The sequence below is a fragment of the Silurus aristotelis genome (assembly GCF_946808225.1).
Source record: "Silurus aristotelis genome assembly, chromosome: 16".
Classification (NCBI taxonomy): domain Eukaryota; kingdom Metazoa; phylum Chordata; class Actinopteri; order Siluriformes; family Siluridae; genus Silurus; species Silurus aristotelis.
This window is the reverse complement of record NC_139589.1, coordinates 3,455,928-3,470,898: the sequence shown is the minus strand read 5'-3', so window position 1 is coordinate 3,470,898 and position 14,971 is coordinate 3,455,928. Positions and strand designations below refer to the sequence as shown.

Genomic DNA, 14,971 nt, shown 5'->3' with positions numbered 1-14,971 from the left:
CCCTCCATATGTGAAATGTCTCTCTCTCTCTGTGCAATGCCACGCGGTGTTATATTGCGTTTGGTATTGTATTGATAGTTTCTATAATTGCGATGTGATAGTGGTTGTATTAAAAATGGGTTCAGTCGGGTAAGTCCTCACTGAAGGTCCAGGTAACAAATGCACCGCCCACTGGTATATACCGGTACTGCATATTTCTGTACACACACACACACACACACACACACACACACACACACACACACACACACACACAGACAGGGGGCGCTCTCTGCCTTCTCTCCTCGCAGACACACAAATAAATCAACCTGAATCTCAGTGAATACTTGCCTCCGGACATCATAAAAATATATGTATAGAAAGCTTAAAATGTCTATTTTAAATAAACTAACTCACAACCAATTCAAACTAATAATCTCTGATTACTGAATCCGAATAAATGTTCGAAGAGGTACAATTTCTCCGGCGTCACCTCATTAACAGTCCGTGTGGAAACATAGCAAAGGTTTACACACACACATTCTATTCTTTTATATATTTGCATTTTTTTTCATGTGAAAGTTTGAAAGTATTTATAGCACATGTGTCAAACTCAAGGCCCGCGAGATGATTTTTTAACGATCTATTATTATTGTTGTTATTTGCAAACTACAGATCCCATAATGCAGCGCTTCAGCTGCCTTACCGAACGCTAGACTACCTGAGAACATTCCAGCGTCAATCAAGTCGAGCTTCTGTTGATGTATATAACCCTATTGTACAGTTATTGTGAAACAGCGCCTCACAGTGGTGAAGAGAAAAGTGGATTCTGAAAACAGAGCGTTTTAAAACCGATGGGATTCTGAGTAGATGTTTACTGACACTGCCGGTAAACACGTGTGTCTTATTTGTGGAGCGAATGTGGCTGTAATTAAGGAATTGAATCTAAGATGGTACTACGAGACAAAACATCAGGAGAAGCTGAAAAACCTGAATGCAGAGCAGAAGATACAGAAAGGAGAAGAGTTAAAGAAGAATTAGAGGATGAAAAAAATGCTGACGCTATTCTGGGCCAGCTAGCTGCCCTGTGAGGCAAATATGAAATCTGATTGGTATAAAGAAACAGACCCATTGCTAATATTCTCTAGGATAAAAAGGCCAGCAGAATAGACTTTGAAGGCCCTGGGCAGATTAGATTGACATGGCAGCACATAGAGGCTGAAATCTGATTGGACAAAAAATCTAACATCCACATACACGTACTGGAAGCAGTGCAGCCAAGAGAAACACTACGAAATGAAGAGAATAAACTGTTGAGAATAAATTAATAAAATTTCATAGAACAAATATTAGAATTTATGTTGTAAATGTAGGTCAATGCTTCTGATATATACACCGTAATTTCCGGACTATAAAGCGCACCCATATATAAGCCGCACCCACTGAATTTTACAAATATTTTAATTTTTAACATAAATAAGCCTGTCTACACTGAAACTAATGAACTTTACACAGGCTTTAACGAAAGACACGTTACGAAATATGTTGCACTTCCTTTAGGAGCAAAGCGGTATTTTGGGAACAGCCTGGCACTGCATTTTTCCGCTATTACTGCGTGTGTGGAGACCGAGGATTATGTCCTTATTATTTTCTGATGCTCATTTCTAAGTTTCTTTGACTAACCCGTAACGCTGTTGCCAAGAATAATCTGTGCTTATATGATTTCTGTTGCAACTGGAGTTAGCGAGCTCTCCCTTGACCCAGACGCGTTACAACGGCTTGTATCTAAACAGTAGCCTACCAAGAAAGTCATTGTTCACTGTCTTCCTCCTTCCTTTCACAACTATTTCTCTCGGGAGTTTATCTTTTGGCATCGTCGTGCGTTTGAAAAAACCTTTTTTTCTCCCGATGCTGTGCAGCTCAGAACACAGGTGAGGTGCGTTTTTTTTTTCGTTTCCGTTCGAAAATTTAATTGGTCTAATGTTATGGGGTTCAGTTTTTTGGCTTGAAGTTTGTGAAACCGGGAAAAACCCAGGAAAAATTCATAAATAAGCTGCTTCGTTGTTTAAGCCACGGGGTTCAAAACATGGGAAAAAGGTAGCAGCTTATAGTCAGTATATATATATAAAAGATCCTTTGGGCTTTAATGGTTTACAATCCTTTCACATTTCAGAGTTATACATTTTCACAATTCCTACTGATGTTTATATGTTACAAACTGTAGGTTTGACGTTTTTGCTTTTCTTCAACATTGAGAGTTTGACTAATATTTTTTAGGTTAAATGAATTGCAAACTTTCATCACTCTATGTGGGTGATTTGCACCCTGAAGTGACGGAGCATATGCTGGAAGAAAAATTCAGTCCTGCAGGCCAAATTCACTCTGTCTGGGTCTGCAAGAACCGGAACAATGGTGCTTCATTTGGCTATGCATATGTAAACTTTTACCACCGGGCCGATGGTAATTCAAACCTCACCAAACATGATACACTATTTCTACATTTTATAGCACTTTATAGCCTACTTAATGCTCAGGTGTCAATTTTGTAGTATTTTAATGCTTTATTGCATGGATATAATCCATGAAAAGTGTATATTTTATTAATTGTTTTTTTTTTTAACCAGTCTGTACCAAAATTTTGTGCAATAATTCTGAATATGACTACATAGTCTTTTTTTTTTTTTTTTACTGTAATGAATGACCTGTTTTGACCCCTCAGCTGCACGAGCATTGGAAACACTTAATTATGATCTCCTTATGGGGAAGCCCATGAGAATCATGTGGTCTCAGAGGGATTCTACCATAAGAAAGAGCGGCATTGGAAACTTGTTCATCAAGAACTTGGATTTGTTGACAATTGACAGCATGGCCCTTTTTGACCTCTTTTCAGTCTTTGGGAAAGTCCTGTCATGCAAGGTTTGTTTTGATCTGAATAAAGTCCTGTTTGATATAAACTGTGTGTGTTAACATTGTATGCTTCTCCTAAAGATTGTAGCTTACAAGACAGGGACAAAAGGGTACGGCTATGTCCAATTTGAGACTCAAGAGGCAGCGAATTTGGCAAAGGAAAGACTCCATGGCAAACTCTTCAACAACCATAAAGTGTAAGCTATTGATAGAAAGAGTTGGTTTGGTCATATGTGGGTATTTCATTCAACATCAGATGGTAATTTTATTATAAAGATGAACAGCAGTGTCTAACAGCAGTATCTCTGTTGTGTTACAGCTCTGTTGAACACTTTAAATCGCGTGAGGAGCGTGAGGAGCATGAGGAGCGTGAGGAGCATGAGGAGCATGAGGCTCCACCTCAGGTTCCAGCTGTAAAACAGAGTCCAGTTCCACCTCAAGTTTCAGCTGAACAATGGAGTCCAGCTCTACCTCAAGTTCCAACTGTAGAACAAAGTCTTGCTCCAGCTCAAGTTCCAGCTGTAGAACAGAGTGAAGCTGCTGCTCAAGTTTCAGCTGTAGAACTGAGTCCAGCTCCACCTCAAGTTCCAGCTGTAGAAGAGAGTCCAGCTTCACCTCAAGTTCCAGCTATGGAAGAGAGTCCAGCTCTACATCAAGTTCCAGCTATGAAAGAGAGTCCATCTCCACCTCCAGTTCCAGCTGTAAAACAGAGTCCAGCTTCACCTCAAGTTCCAGCTGTAGAAGAGATGCCAGCCCCACCTCAGGTTCCAACAGTAGAACTGAGTCCAGCTCCACCTCAAGTTCCAGCAGTGGAAGAGAGTCCAGCTCCACCTCAACTTTCAGCTGTAGAACCGGGTCCAGCTCAAGTACCAGCTGTAGAAAAGAGTCCAGCTCCACCTCAAGTTCCAGCTGTAAAACAGAGTCCAGCTCCAGCTCAAGTTCCAGCTGTAGAACAGGGTCCAGCTGTACCCCCAGTTCCAACTGTAGAACCAAATCTTGCTCCAGCTCAAGTTCCAGCTGTAGAACAGAGTTCAGCTGCAGCTCAAGTTCCAACTGTAGAACCGAGTCCAGCTCCACCTCAAGTTCCAGCTGTAGAAGAGAGTCCAGTTCCAGCTCAGGTTTCAGCTGTAGAACAGAGTCCAGCTTCACCTCAAGGTCCAGCTGTAGAAGAGACACCAACCCCACTTCAGGTTTCAACAGTAGAACAGAGTCCAGCTCCACCTCATGTTCCAGCTGTAGAACTGAGTCCACCTCAAGTTCCAGCTGAAGAACAAAGTCTAGCTCCAGCTCAAGTTCCAGCTGTAGAACCGAGTCCAGGCCCACCTCAGGTTCCAACAGTAGAACCGTGTCCAGCTCTATCTCAGGTTCCAGCTGTGGATGAGAGTCCAGCTCCACCTCAAGTTCCAGCTAAAAAACAGAGTCCAGCTCAAGTTCCAGCTGTAGAACAGGGTCCAACTCCACCTCAAGTTCCAGCTGTACAATTGAGTCCAGCTCCACCTCAAGTTATAGCTGTGGATAAGAGTCCAGCTCCAGCCAGAGTTCCAGGTGTAGAAATGAGTCCAGCTCAAGTTCCAGCTGTAGAAATGAGTCCAGCTTTAGCTAAAGTTTCAGCTGTAGAAGAGAAACCAAATCCACCTCAAATTCAATCTGTGGAAAAGAGTCTATCTCCACCTCAAGGCCAAAATGCAGTTAAAGTGCCTTCAGCATCTGTGAGTGAAATCTAGATGGCCATGGACACAACATTACGGGCAAAACACACATACACAAAATTATTCATATCAAATTTAGGACTGATTTGTAAAATGTGGTTGAAGTAACAAGAATATATTTTCATAATATTCCAAGTGTTTTGCCTTTGATGAACTGCAGATCTTAAAATGACGATTTCACTTTGTCCTTGTGGAAACAAAACCCCACTCACCAATTTCTCAGTTTTCTCAATTTATACAGTAATGCTCAGGTCTAATGCAACATCAGCAGATCTACTCTAAAATATAAAATTCAATTCATTTCACATGACACTGGTAATAAAGGCAGCTTAATTGTGCATTGGCGATTTTAAAAGGAAAATTACAGATAAAAAAAAAATATTTTAAACAGTAGTAAACAAAAAAACAACTCATTTACAGTAACATGAGTAAATGTAATTAATTACTTTCCACCTCTGCACACATGTGATGGAAGCATAGACTAAAACCCCTCTGCATTTCTCTTTCAGTAAACTCTGACGTCAAAGTAGCAGAGAAACAAGAAGAAGAAGGAGAAGAAGAAGAAGAAGAAGAAGAAGAAGAAGAAGAAGAAGAAGAAGAAAATAAATGAATAATAATTATTATTCCTTTTGATTGTTTCTTATTATAAATGTTTTGTTTTTGACAGTGGCGGGACATCAGGGCCAGCAAAGCCTTCCCTACTGACCTAAACACTATCAGAAGCACTGACCTACATTTACAACCTAAATTCTAATATTTGTTCCATAAGATTTAATTAATTTACTCTCAACAGTCAAATTAATTTACTCTTAACAGTTTATTCTCTTCATTTCGTAGCGTTTCTCTTGGCTGCACTGACGTGTATGTCAAGTGTATGTGTACGTGTATGTCCAGTACGTGTATGTCAAGTCAAGTTAATTTTATTTCTATAGCGCTTTTCACAATAGACATCGTCTCAAAGCAGCTTTACAGAATTTAACAGTTAAGGTGAATGGTGTGCATTTATCCCTGATGAGCAGCCATGGCAACTGTGGCAAGGAAAAACTCCCCAAGATGTTATAAGGAAGAAACCTTGAGAGGAACCAGACTCAAAAGGGGAACCCATCCTCATTTGGGTGACATCAAGAGTGTGATCATAAATCTTTAAACAATACAGAACACTGGAGAGTGATAACTAACATGAGCACTGGAGTATAAGATTATAAGTAATGTTCTTTCTACATTCTTCTACAGTCATTATTGTTATAAAACTAGGAGCTACTGACCAACTCATAAAATAGCTCAACATTGGCGATCATCACAAATCCAACACCAGCTTCTCCATGCCAGAGCCTTTAAACACTCCAGTCATGTGGTCTCAGAGGGATTCTACCATAAGAAAGAGCGGCATTGGAAACATGTTCATCTAAAACTTGGATTTGTTAAAAATTGACAGCATGGCCCTTTTTGACCTCTTTTCAGTCTTTGGGAAAGTCCTGTCATGCAAGGTTTGAGCTTTGTTTTGATCTAAATAACATAAATAAAGTCCTGTTTGATATAAATTGTGTGAGTTAACATTGTGTGTCTCTCCTGAAGACTGTAGCTTACAAGACAGGGACAGGGAGAAACCAGCAACCCTCAAATTTAAGCTGTGGAAGAGAGTCCAGCTCCAGCTAAAGTTCCAGCTGTAGAACCGAGTCCAGCTCCAGCTCAAGTTCCAGCTGTAGTACTGAATCCAGCTCAAGTTCCAGCTGTGGAACAGAGACCAGCTCTAACTTAATTTCCAGCTGTGGAAGAGAAACCAGCAAACCTCAAATTTCAGCTGTGGAAGAGAGTCCAGCGCCAGCTCAAGTTCCAGCTGTAGAAATGAGTTCAGTTCTACCCTAAGTTCCAGCTGTAGAACAGAGTCCAGCTCCAGCTCAAGCTCCAGCTGTGAAGAAACCAGCGCTCTGTGAGTGAAGTCCATATGGACATGGACACAACATTAAGGGCAAAACACACAAACAAAATTATTAATATCAAATTTAGGAATGATTTGTAATATGTAGTTGAAATAATGAGTGTATTTTCTAATAATATTCCAAGTGATTTGTTACTTTGGCTACATGGAAACAAAACCCCACTTACAGATTCCTCCTTTCCTTTATGGAGGAGATGGTGTTATGAGTATCTCAGGAGCTCCTGGTTCCACAACTCTGAACGACTATTAGACTGTAGAAAGGTCATTACTCAGAAACACGCACTCTGGTGCTCATGATATTTCTCACTCTTTATTGTTTATAACGTTTTAATGAGTTATAATCACACTCTTGATATCACCCAAAATAATTCAGGGGAACGTTTTGAGTCTGGTTCATCTGAAGCTTTCTTCCTCAAACCATCTAAGGGAGTTTTTCCTTGACACAGGCTGCTCATCAGGGATTAATGTATAAAAGTGAATTTTGCTCGATAATTTGTACATTCTGTAAAGCTACTAGAGCAGTGAACAAATTTGGAACAATTCTCTAAACAATGCCAGAGACATATTTAAAAAATATTTCAAATATATGTTTTACCAATATTATATCTGTATTTAAGATTTCCTATGGTTAGTCAAGTATCTTAATTATTTGTTAAATTCACCCCAAACTAACAGAATGGTTTATTCTGTATAACATGTTTTATTTCAAAAGCAATGAATATGAAAAAGTCTCATCATGATATAATATCATTATAATGATATCTGATGGGCAGAATAATAAATTAATCTACCATTAGTTGGCGTAATAAATACATTTAAAATCATAATAAAATCTTTACAATAATACAGCTCGTTACTCAAAATGTTTGTTTCAAACCAACTAGGCGCCCATTAGATAAAGAAAAATAATGTGGCCTTCACAAAAAAAAGTTTGGGGACTCTTTCCCTATTGAAATAAAATTACATTGAATTGACTTAAATAAAATTAAACCGTTTTGGTGTCAGAGTGAGATCGTTTCCAGCAATATTCAAAGGGGATTGTCCTGTACACCAGCCTAAAGGTGGCTGCGTGTGTTAATGCAGTAATTGATAGAAGTATGGATTCAATTTCCTTATAAAATAACTTAACAAACAGCTATTATTATCTTAATATTTGGAAACAAAAGTGAGTACACCCTAAGTGATTACAGCTCTATGTCATCTAACCATGCAAAGATACATGTCCTATTCATGTTTTTGTCCACTTGACAGGACCATACAAATGTGTGTATCTTGTATTAGAGCGGTCAAAAATTGGTGCTTTAAGTCCAATTCTCTCATACTGACCACTGGATGTTTAACACGGCACCTCATGGTAAAGACTCTCTGAGTGTGAGAATTAGAACTGTTGCCCTACACAAAGATGCCGAGGCTATGAGAAGGTCGATAACACGCCAAAACTGAGTTACAGTACAGTGGCTGGGGTCATACAGAGGTTTTTCAAGACAAGTTCCACTCAGAACAGACCTCACAAGGGTCCTTCAAAGACGTTGAGACAACATGCTGTGTGTCAGGTGCAGAAGCTGCTTCAAAAAACAGATGCATGACATTCACATTTGGCAGACGCCCTTAACCAGAGCGACTTACATTTGATCTCATTTATACAACTGAGCAGCTATGGGGTTAAGGGCCTTGCTCAGGGGCCCAACAGTGGCAGCTTGGTGTGGCTGGGATTTGAACTCAAGACCTTCAGATCCTAAGTAAAATGACATAACCACTAAGCTACCACCTTCTACCTCTCTCATGCTGCAGCATTGCTTTAGAGGTTTCAGAAGCGGATTGTCTGCTTATCGGTGCTCGGCCTATACGCCACACACTGTGGCTGAAGACAACCTGTCCACATCTTGTGGTCTAATGAGACTAAACTAAGATAAACGTGTTTGGCTCAGCTCTATATATCAAGCAATTATATATAATATATATGCTTTGTATCCTGGGTAAATAACATCATCACAAAGCCAGAACTGTTCATTGTAATCCCAATTTTAGATTAATCTCCTCTAGTCCCTGTTTACTTCCTTCAAGAACATGTCAAAACCGTTAAACTTATTCTTGAATCCATTGTAAAAAATTAGTTATGACGACAGAGACTTTTTTTTCTCATTACTTTATATCTTCATTGTAATTCACTGCAATTAATCATTGCGAATTCTTGTTTACAACAAAAACAATATATACAGTATTTTAATCCACGATTGCACCCGCCATTTTGTTTTGCGGCTGCGACTTTTATTCTATGAAGCCGCCCCGCGTTTTCACAATCACTTCCGTGTTTCTAGCTTAATTTTTCAACCCGGAAGTGGTCTCTCCTTCCTTTCCTGCTTCGGCCTCGATTGAAGACATACAGAGGTACAGAATCCGCAGTTTGGAATCTTCACTAATCCGCGTTATTCTCAGTAAATGTGTGTTGAATTGCAGTTTGGATTTGTTTATTTGGATAAAAGAAGCCGTGGTCGCGGTGTATTGATGAGAAAAAGCGAGTTATATTGCGGGGAGTTTAGACCGAGCGTTGGTGTGGAGCTCTACGGGGGATTAGCGGCTCAGGGCCGGACAGTGTGGCGCTCAGCTCGCTGCTGGGTTAAATATAAAGCAGAAAATGTGGAAATTAAGGGTTTAATTCCTGGTATAAGCTCGTATTTAGTCTGGTTTTAGTGCTGGGTGTGTGGTGGTGTGGTGTTTGGACGTGTAGTGATGGTAATGTTTGGTTAAATCACCAGGTACAGAATGAGGTTTAATACGGAAAACTGTTTACATTATAAACACGAATTAAACCGTGGAATATGAAATCGGGCCTGAATTAAACTCAGTCTGGTTTTTTATCTAGTAGGTTTATCCAGTGCACAGTTTCTAGTCACATTTTTAGGACTTTAGGCAGCGATGTCTCAACCCAACCACCAGGTCAGATATTAGTGCTAATGAATCCCTCAAAATGGGAGTCACAGACTGTAAAATCCCACAATCAGACCAATACAGTGGAACCAGTGCAGAGATACCAAACTACATCCAATCAACCCGGCAGATGTTTGTTTTAAAATCCATTCTGAATCTAGGCATGACCAGGTCATGTACATGAGATAATACACTTGAAAACCCAACACGTGACTCCTGCAAAACAAACTTTTTAAAGTATGTAGTTTTACAAAAACGTATGGTTTTGAAAAGAGCAACTGATGCTAGCATGGAGTTTAAAGGAGAAAACAAACCTGGACCTGGTTGCATCTGTGATTTACAAAATGTTGATGTGATCCAATGCATTTTTTTTAAATGTAAACTGTTTATAATCGGTCTAATTAAAGTTAGCGTGTATTTACCTGATTAGAAACTGGAATTTATGTCTAGGACATGATGCACAAATTGTCCTTCACATCTGGAAAGAAATGCTAAGAGGATTAATCTGATTATAGTCTGGAGACTCTTAGATTGATTTGTTTTTAATCCCCCCCCCAGCAATGGCACCACGCAAGGGTAAAGAAAAGAAGGAAGAGCAGGTGATCAGCCTGGGACCGCAGGTCGCTGAAGGCGAGAATGTCTTCGGAGTCTGCCACATCTTTGCCTCCTTCAACGACACCTTCGTGCATGTCACCGATCTCTCCGGCAAGTAAGTTGCAGGTGGTCGAGTCGTGGGTATTGCTGATTTGGAGGACATAAACCACTTTATACGTTAACTGTAAAGCTTTCCGGGAGACGGGTAAAAAGAGAGAAGAGAACATCCCACCATCAGAACTCAATCCAATAATATTCCGAAGTTTACGCCAAATCAATTCCTCGACTTAACATCCAGACGCAGAGCATATACACAAGACACTATATTGTACTCGTATTTTCTGTGAAGAGCCACTCGAAGATTGCTTCCTATAACACACACATGCCCATCAAACATGCATTAATAGACTGTTTTGCAATTTAATTTATTATTAAACGACTCTTTGACGCAGAAAATACGTATTTCGGAGTCTTCCAAAATGTCTCACCAGGTACAATCCTGGAGTTCTTGGTGAGTTTTAAAGTGCAGGATCTCATACAGCTTTTATTTACTTTTTAAAACACACTAAGACTATTCTATATTTCTTATTTCTTTTTTTTGCACAACTGACACTGCCACGGACCGGCACACGCCAGTGACACTAATACAGCACATGCACACTTCAGTCAGTCCCATCTGGACTACTGTCAATACCTCTGTCATATCCATACCCATCCCTTTCTCTCTTAGTCTATATAATTTTATAGTACCTTTTTTATACTTATTTTAAACTTATACTTTATATTTTTTTACTGTATACTTATACAATCGTTTTTTTTGTTCTGACAGTCGTAATCAGCATTTCACTGCATGTCGTACTCTGTATGAATGAGTGAGACAAATAAAATTGTATTTGTTGTAATACTATAAGAACTAGTGAAATGTCTCATGTTACTGCCAGTCATGAATATAGCCAGAGATCACATCACCTGCTGACAATAAGATATTGTCGAACAAAATAACACAAAATTGTGGTTTGGAGATAAATTAAATAAAAAAAAAGTGATGAGGTAGAAAAATACAGCCTGGCCATGTTTTCATGGTAATGTGGAGATCAGGCGATGCAAAACTTGGTGCGTTTATATTTGCAGTATTTCTTTGCACCTTGAATGAAAATGAAAAGGTTTTCGTTTCCCATTGATGAAAGCGGAAAGAAAACGTGTTCATTGAGCAGTTCAGGCTGAAGAGTTTTAGTTTCTAAATTAGTGTCTTTATTCACTGGAAAAACTAAAGCCATAACTCAAATACCTTAACTATGATGGAGTTCAGTTTTATGGTGTATACATTTGCAGCAAACCAATTCACCACTCCCCTCTTGCTCGCAGAGAAACGATCTGTCGCGTGACTGGTGGAATGAAGGTGAAGGCCGACAGAGACGAGTCCTCTCCCTATGCTGCCATGTTGGCTGCTCAGGATGTGGCTCAGAGGTGCAAGGAGCTGGGCATCACCGCACTGCACATCAAACTGAGAGCCACCGGCGGGAACAGGTGAGAAGTGCTGTCGAGCGATTGTTTATCTTTTCAGTCTGCATGTTTCTATTAATGCTGTGTGTTAATCATTTATAGGACTGAAAAAGGCACTTAAGCACCAAAATATAGTGATCTATCAGGCTGGATTCAGACATAAGGGCCAGCAGCCTGATAAACGTCCTTCAGATAATTAGAAAAAAAAAATAAAGCCATTCATAGTCCTTAATTGAATTTTAATTACAGATAGTCCCTGAGTTACAATGGTTTGACAGTAGCGATACGTCCAAATTATTTCCAAATAATTTGCATAACGAAGCAGCGTATGATACGTTGGACGCACAGCTGGGATGCCCTGTGAGATGCCCCACTATCGCTAGCAGTTGGTGGAGTAAAGTTGTCTCAGTGTATTATATTTTTTCTGTTTTAATCAGCAATTTTAGTGATAAAAGCATGTCTTCCAAGCACCCAAGTATGTCTTCTGCTTGTAGTGAAAAAAAGAAGAAAGCCATCAGTTTAGAGCAGAAAATAATTATAAATCAGCATAAAGCAGGAAAGACGGTCAGTCATTGCACCATCTTCGACATGAAATTTTTGACTTACGAAGGGGGTCGTCGCAACGTATCTCAATCATAAGGAAGAGAACTACCTGTATTGGGTTTTTTCTATTCCTCTAGGGGGCAGTATAAAGCGATAATGTAGGGGTTTCACAGCATTTGGGTAAATTTCATGAAGTGAACTTACCATTTCCAAGCTAAATAAGTTCCAACTTCTGTATTTTTGGATTATTTTGTAGTAGATTTATGGCTTAATATTAAGCTGAATATTAATATTGCGCAAGATAAACCGTATTTAGATTTTTTTTTTAATTGTTTCTAATGCATCCTATGCAAGATCTGGGATAGAGGTCTCAGCCTTTTTCCTTTTTTTTTTTTTTTTTTTTTTTTTTTTTTAAACACATTAGTTATTTGAATCTCTGTAATCTTCAAAAACCTGCAGGTTTTTAGAGATATGGTATTAAATAATGTGTGGGTCGAATTATGATTTCAAAATTTTTTTTACAATTTTTTTGTTTAGAACCAAGACTCCAGGACCAGGTGCTCAGTCTGCTCTCAGGGCTCTGGCTCGTTCCGGCATGAAGATCGGCCGTATCGGTAGGTTTACGGGACATTTGTACAAATTAATTTCAAACATTCATGACCTGATTAATATATATAGATAAATGATATGGGTCTCTGAGGAGGAAAACTTGGCAAAAATATTAGATACTTAATGTGTAGCGTTGATATAGTTTTGCTGTATAAGGTGAGACTATTAAAGCTACAATATTATGATGTAAAAGAAAGTCTAGTGATTTTAACTTAAATCATCCCTACTCTCAATGTCCAGTGTGTGTGTGTGTGTGTGTGTATATATATATATATATATATATATATATATATATATATATAAAACCACTTTAATTTTGGTAACAGTCAGCGTATTAGATCAGTGAATTTCAATGCGGTAAATCACATGATGCCTTTTTAGTGTATATAAGTTTAAAATGCTGGATGGTTGCTAATAGTCTATGAAGATGTCTGCACTTTAAGTGTCAGCTTGGTGTGGCTGGGATTTGACCTTATAACCTACGGGATACAAAGTCCAATGCCATTGATTTCAGGTACAGACCTGACTCTGATCTGTACCAAGCTGTCACTTGCACACGAGCAAGGCCCTTAACACTGTAGATGCTCAGTTGTATGAATGAATTAAATGTAAGTTGCTCTGGACAAGGGCGTGTGCCAAAATACCATTAATGTAAAAAAAAAAGAAAAAAGATAAAAACCATGTACATGTTGTCCAGCCTTTAAATGACAACCCCCATCCCCTGGTCTGTTTTGATCAGGTCAGACTCTATTCCTTGGACATTTTTGTTCTGCAGAGAAGGGGTATTAAAAGTTACATGTAATTTGTTAGAGAAAGACAATGGACGTAAATTTTCAGTGCTGTGTAGGTGAGAGATCAAGTTTTGTATGTTTACACCAAACACACCAGCAGGTTGCAGCCACTGGAGCGTTTCGAAATCTTTTCCTGTTTTGTGGCTATTAGTAGAAGTGTGTGTGTGTGTGTGTGTGTGTGTTGGCATTGGTCCTGTGTGTAAAAAAAATAGATTATGGATATTGTATTGAATTTTTGTTTTCCCTTTCCTTTTTTCAGAGGATGTCACCCCAATTCCATCAGACAGCACCCGCAGAAAGGGAGGTCGCCGTGGGCGTCGTCTGTAAACTTATGGATTTTTTTCAAAATAAAAAGTCAAATAGTGCTTTCTGACTCCTGTCTCTTCTGTTCATGCGTTCCTCATTTCCAGCGCCACGATCGTCATTATGTTGATATGGAAGTGAAAATGACATCGACTGCATTATGAGGCCACGGTGTTCAAAATGAACTAAACCTCAACAAATAACTTAGGAATTGCATCTCTATTTACTCCTGCTTTTCTGTTAAATTTAGAGATGTCGTCCCCCCTCACACATTCATATGGTAGACAGTGCTTCTTGGCCTGAGACTGGCATTATGGGAAATCTATGTGGAACGGGGATCAAGGACGAGCCACAGATATGCGGGTTTGAGAATTTTACTTCCTCTAGTGGTTTTGCCACTTCTTCTATCATAGATGTTGAAACAATTGTGCTTTTGGTTTTGGCACGACTCGTACTAATGAGCATGTGGTTTGAGAGCAATTTCTAGAAAATGCTGAAATACTGTGTACACTGGTTTCAAGGTTGCTCTGAATGACATTCCCCAAGTGCCCCCAAATATTTTTTTTTTTTTTACCTAAAGTGTTTCCTGTTTAAATGCAAGACTACTGATTGTATCGGTTACAATAAGATCAGTGTTTTACTTTTGTTTCAATGTCGCATAGACGTTTTAATACACAAGGAAACTAAACTAACATCCCTTTCAAATAAATTTCCTTCTAGCTGTTAAGATTTAATCTTCTGTGAAGGCTTTACACTACATTTTGGGGCAATGCTATTATGGTATATATATTTTTTTCCAGCTCCAAGCACATTTATGATATCAGGCACCGAAGACTGAAATGGATTCTGTGTTTCAGTTTATTCCAAAAGTGTCCTGTGGGTTTGAGAAGGTCACTCCAGTACTTTCAATCCAACCTCAACAGTGTGTCTTCATGGAGCTCACCTTGTACACAAGAGCATCACAGTGCTGGAACAGGTTTGGGTTCTAATGCTGAAGACATTTTGTACAATTGTGTTTTTCTAACTTTGTGGGAACACGTGAGGGAAGAACCGGAGATGGGTGTGATCATGTATCAAATAATATACCTGGTACCTGTGCATGCAGGGGGTGTAACCAACCTAAAACAAAGAAAGGTACTCTTGTACCTGTGCACGTTCCCCAAAAA

At 39.1% G+C, this 14,971-nt stretch overlaps 1 protein-coding gene across 2 annotated transcripts; it reads left to right on the top strand.

The window, feature by feature from the left end:
• The first annotated feature begins 8,784 nt into the window (after positions 1–8,784).
• rps14 (ribosomal protein S14) lies at positions 8,785–13,867 on the top strand. Of its 2 annotated transcripts, XM_083564269.1 has the most exons (5): positions 8,785–8,922; positions 10,021–10,171; positions 11,422–11,583; positions 12,640–12,716; positions 13,762–13,867. In XM_083564269.1, the coding sequence occupies exons 2-5, from the start codon at positions 10,023–10,025 to the stop codon at positions 13,827–13,829; spliced, it is 456 nt and encodes a 151-aa protein (XP_083420395.1). In that variant the 5' UTR covers positions 8,785–8,922; positions 10,021–10,022; the 3' UTR covers positions 13,830–13,867. The 2 variants fall into 2 exon arrangements, with proteins under 2 accessions (XP_083420395.1, XP_083420396.1); XM_083564270.1 differs by lacking the exon at positions 8,785–8,922 and having other exon boundaries at positions 10,020–10,171.
• Positions 13,868–14,971: the final 1,104 nt, after the last annotated feature.